The following is a 5,547-nucleotide window of genomic DNA, read 5'->3' as shown; positions in this document are numbered from 1 at the left end:
GGCACTCAAATCAGGGAGGGTTGTTCTATTGCTCGACTTGGGGGTGGAGCAGGTGCTCAGGAACGGGTGAATCGTGGCAGTGATGATCAAGTCAAGGAGGAGAAGGCGACGGTGGCACTCGGGAGAAGAGACGCTTGGAGCTAGTCGACGAGGGAACTATGGTCCAATGTGCAAGCCCAAAATGCTGAAAGTGTGTACCATGTAAGTGCTACCACAGAGCATGAGAGATGTCTGCACGCATGTTTATGAGCATGTTTGTGGCACACATGCACGCGTGTGGTGTCAGGACATCAATGGTGGTGCCTGCTAGTTGTAACCGGTCTATCGGTAAGTGGCATTTCACTAGAATTCACTACCAACATGGTGTCATCCAACCCGGTTAGTGAACCCATCGGTGGCAAGTTGACCACACAGCTTGACAACACCATTGACGGGTTTTGACGATAAGTTCACCTGTTGCAAACACGTAGGTCAAATAATATTCGTGTTGATTCATGTTGAACAAGTCAGCATGGTTCATTGGTCGGGGCTAGACACGTCGGAGGGCAAGAACTAAACTCGCCCTAGTGATGCTTTTGGGTGTTCCTTCCGTCCCATTCGAAAAAGTACAACAACAAGTTTGATGGCAATGTCAAGCAGTCCACAATAGTGGTAGCATAAAAAGAAACAAGCAATTGTTTCCACCCGTCAGTGGCAAACCTCTCATGGTATGTCGTATTTTAACTTGAGTGACATGCACATTTGTCACACATGTTTTTTACATCATTCACAATGGCAAACCAGTTCACACACGGTCATAACTCGGGAATGCGACTTACGGATTTTCCCCCCACCAACTGGATCTACCGACCTCGTGTCATGTTCCCCGTGTTCCTTCAAACTAACTCAATTCCTTTAGACATGACAATAATCATCAAAGTTATCGACTACGGTAAATTCACATGTTCGTTGTGGTATACTCGAAGAGTTGCCCACTAGATATGGTTTTACATGCCTCGGTCGTAATCTTAAAAAAAAAGAGAGATTGAAACCAGCACCATATGCATTATTGTGATGCACACAACCATACATTTTCGACAGTATGTTCGTATGCAAGGGTGATCTGGATGAGATTTTGCGGCCGGGCTAGCTGCTGCGGGCAGCGCACGGCCTCCAGTCGTACATGGACACTTGTAATACGTACTACTGTTGAAGGTCCAGGCAGCCTCTGACTCAGCTCAGCCATTTTTGTTCCTTTGTTCATTACAATTAATGGTGACCGACCGGAGCTCAATGGTGCGCAGCATATCCAGGTACGGTCTCCAGCCTTAATATTGTAGCTGCTGCCTGAGACCATCGTAATCATATGCAAGGTCCAAATGACCCCCTGACAAGCTTGTCCATCACCAATCATGCTGGACGAACAAAGGCAGGTCCATAAAAGAAAGGAAGCACGTTGCTCAAAATGGCACACATCTACGGGAGGTCGATGTTGTTGGATGGATCAGCAGATCCATCTTCTCTCGAGGTACCGGGACGTGCCACCGGCTGCAGTCGAGCTCGTGATAAGGGTACTCCATCGTCATGCTCCCCAATAACTGGAGACCGGTGAGGTTGTCGACAAGGCAAGACTTTACTCAGACTGCGGCGGCACGTTCATATAATCCCAAGCTTTCATTAGTGACATTCAGCGACCACCTAAATATATTTAACGACGATGAAAGGTTTCACCAATTAATAAGGACATGTTGTCGTTGTTACTATTTTCTCACTATTAATACGGAGAGGCTGCTATGCGTCCTCATTGCTTTCTCAACGACAGAGGTTGTGATGATGCCTAGCGACCGCATTAGATTTTTAATGACCACAAGTCATGTCGATAAAAGTATTTTCTTAGCCGTGTGTGCACACCTTGTGAGTGCAACATAGCATAGATTGTGCGATAGGACAAAGAGAGAACTTGGTGAACTTCACATGGTGGTGGGCACCACTATGTTCTAACCTCCTAGCAGTATCTGTGTGTCACACCATCGGTTCTTTCCAACAACACGTCCAATTCAAAGAGAATCCCCGCATCTAAGGGTGCGGTGTCAAGCGGCCGCCTATAGCTAGTGTTGATAATGTTTTAATTAGTAATTCGCCCGTCCTATTTACAGGTACACATTGTATTTTCGATCAAAATTATTCATAAACCTGACTAGAAAATATAAGTTATATGCTACAAATCTATTGTTCTGCCACATAACTTCTACTCCCTCATTCACAAATATATGATGTTTTGGATATTTCATATGGACTACATATAGACTGAAATGAGTGAACAAACACAGTAAAATGTGTCTATATACATAAGATTCACAAAAAGTCGAAACATATTATATTTGTAAACAGCAAACTATTTTCTAGTTTAATGTGGTCAAAGTTTGACCCAAAATGCGAGGGGTGTCAATAAACTAGGACAAAGGAAGTAGTTTGACAATATTTTCACCATGTGGAGGTAGGTCTGGTCTGTTACAATTTTGGTTACCCGTGGACCTGTACTTGCTTGTGGATGGGGCCATAAAGGCCATTTGGATGACCCGCTAAAAAAGGATGATGAATTGTGTTACCTATAAGATCAATGCCAATAATGCATCCATCAACTCATTACAGACTACCATGTTATCAAGATCTAGTATTATAATCACTCATATAGGTTGGTTACTAAATTAGGTATTTGTTTCCCTTTGTCTTTTTTTTTCCTTTCATTTACTCTTTTCATGTAGGAGCACGTGTAGATGTTGGCTCTTGTATGAGAGTCCACTCCATCCCTTTTTTGTTATCCCCCATGTAGATAAAAGTGTCATTTAAGTAGGCTTATAGCTCTAAAATATACTTGTTCGAAGGGCATCTCGAATAGTTTGTTCGTATGGTTCTTGGTAAAATCTGGAACGTCATCGACCAACAACTTATCATACAACTACTCCAATAAGGTGTATCTAGTTTTGTCAAATGATAGTTAAAGAATGCACAAGGTTCCAAAGGTGACATGGAAAATGAGGAGAAATAGCAATACTGTGTGTTCAGGAATCAACAACATTTGCTCGGGCTGCAAGATACATTGGGAGAGAAGCCTTGCACATTATCCCAACTTACGTTTGGCAAACTACATAAATTCTATTTTGAGTAATTGTATGATAAGTTATTGGTCGATAACACCACTACTTTTACAAGTAAGCTAACCAGAAAACTATTGGAGATGCCCTTAGTAGGTGTCAACGCCTTGTGACGTGGAGAACTAAGTAGTTAATTTCAATCACTACAAAAAAGTTACTCTTTGTAAAGGTTACCTAGGGATCCATGCATCAACTGCAAGATAATTGAATCCTCTCCTCGCTCGATATATGTCGCCCACAATAACTGCTTAATGTGGGACATTTTGTTTCTTAAAAAACTTAAGCTAAAAAAACTTTTAAATCAAGAGTCCAATTTATTAACCGGTTTAACCTTACTATCTTCTTTTTGTTTACAGGGCTTAATTGAAAAATCTCACCAACCAAGGTAGATGGTGAGTACTATAATTTTTATAGTTTGTAAAAGCACTGAACTAATGCGTTTGTAAGAAATATGTTTACCAATGCAACAATTGCAATGCATGCATACATAAAGTACATGCATTGCTCAATTTTCTTTTAATATTTGTATGCAATGATTTAATGCATCTTAAAATCTAAACATGTGATGGAAAACAACGAAATTAAGACTTATAAAATAGAAAAATTAAAATTTTGAGATAGCCCTATAAACCGAAAAAGAAGGAGTATATCATGATTTTGGTGCCAATGTTTTCAAAACTGTAGGCCTGGTGAACCCTGTTTGACAATTACTAATTATTCTAAAGTTATTCATCCACATGTACTATCTTATGAAAGGAAAGTACAGTCACATACACCTGCTTGTGCCCCGTAGGACATTGCAAGAGAGAGAAAAAAAAGCTGAGTCCCACAGAAAATATGGCCTCGTATGCATGTCTACAGTAACCCTGCAGAGAAGATTAACCCTCCCGTAATAGCCTGTGCGTGTTGCTTTATAATATAAAACAGGAAACCCTTTTTTGTCAAAAGCCCATGTGTGTAAACATACGTCCACATATGATTTTTTTTAGACATATTGAATCTTGGCAGTCTGACCACATACAAAACCAAGGCCCGGGTGACGACGCCGGCGGGGCCGTACGTCGCCCTCCGGGCCAGAGCTACCGCGGAGAACAGTGTGAAGGGCAATTAGCACCAGATGCAGGCCGGCCGTCCATGCTACCTCCACGATTCGCTTGGCCGTTTGAATGTATATCCCAAGCTCACGGTCACCCACACAGCCATATGCGAATACGACACACAACCAGCAGCACCAGCGAGCCCAATGGACCACGCACAGGACGAGCTGAGCCTCGAACTCACCCTGGCCGCCGCGGTCGTGGCGCCGGTGCCCGGCTTCTTCCTATGCGTCTACTGCCACCGCAAGTTCCGCACCTCGCAGGCGCTCGGCGGCCACCAAAACGCGCACAAGGAAGAGCGTGCCGCTAAGCGCCGCCGGGACACTGCAGCCCCGACTGCGCACGCTTGGAAGCCAGGGAGGTCTGTGGCCGCTCTATGGGTGTCCGAGGAGCCAGCAGCAGAAGGTGGCATGGCGCACAAGCGCAGCATGAGCTCGTCGGAGCGCGACCATGAGCTCGACTTGTCCCTCCGGCTATAATCGGTCCTCCGATCCATAGATCTGTGGAAGTATCCTTGCTCCGCACCTCTCTATTTCTGGTGCTAGGTACGTGGGTGTTTAGCTACTACTCCCTCTGATTCAAAATACGTGTCGTAGTTTTGAACTAAGGTTAGTTCAACCTCAGTTTAAAATTGTGACAATTATGGATCCGAGGGAATACTTGTCTCAAGCTCCTGTTGTGCATACAGTGGATTCATTGGCACTTCTATTTTGTTGGAATGTTTTCCAAGGTACTGGATTCCTAGAGACCTTCTTGATATTTGGGTTGACACAAAAAGTTCCCATTTCACCAGATTGTAATGACCTTGGTATTTGATTCTTTGCAAGAAAAATCTGGATCTATGTAAGTCTAATTGTTCAAGTTAAGATATTTAAAGGACCCTGTGAAAATAGGGACGTTATCCAACACGGTGTTGATTAAGTACACTAGTTAGCCTCCGTAAGATAGATTTTTAGACCTTCAGTGCGTTTCTAGTGCCTGTTACATGGTCTTTGAAAATGAATTGCAATTTGCACCCAAACATTTGGGTTTGCTCCAGCTTCTCGTCCTATTTGTCCTTACAGAGGCAAAAATTCTGTCAAGTTAACTTTAAGATATAAAAGCTGCACAAAGACAGATAAACACTGGTGGAAAAAAGGCCTTTGGTCGCGGTTCGCAACTGCCATTAGTCGCGGTTGCGCAACCGCGACCAAATAAGCGCGACTAAAGGCCCCCCCCCCTTTAGTCGCGGTTGCTTAAGAACCGCGACTAAAGGCCCGTCCACGTGGGCGCCAGGTGGCCGTCGGGGCGGAGGACCTTTAGTCGCGGTTGTTCTG

The 5,547-nt window shown here is 43.8% G+C and overlaps 1 protein-coding gene across 1 annotated transcript; it reads left to right on the top strand.

Moving 5' to 3' along the window:
- Window positions 1-4,377: 4,377 nt before the first annotated feature.
- Window positions 4,378-4,710, top strand: LOC119329342 (zinc finger protein 1-like). Its single transcript, XM_037602376.1, has one exon. The coding sequence runs from the start codon at window positions 4,378-4,380 to the stop codon at window positions 4,708-4,710; it is 333 nt and encodes a 110-aa protein (XP_037458273.1).
- Window positions 4,711-5,547: the final 837 nt, after the last annotated feature.

This window comes from Triticum dicoccoides, chromosome 7A (genome assembly GCF_002162155.2).
Source record: "Triticum dicoccoides isolate Atlit2015 ecotype Zavitan chromosome 7A, WEW_v2.0, whole genome shotgun sequence".
Classification (NCBI taxonomy): Eukaryota; Viridiplantae; Streptophyta; class Magnoliopsida; order Poales; family Poaceae; genus Triticum; species Triticum dicoccoides.
Note: the sequence above shows the minus strand (reverse complement) of the source record. Positions and strands in the feature narration are given on the sequence as shown.

What these genes read in the sequence shown, in the direction of transcription:
- LOC119329342 (XM_037602376.1), top strand. Translation starts at nt 4,378, where the DNA reads ATGGACCACGCACAGGACGAGCTGAGCCTCGAACTCACCCTGGCCGCC.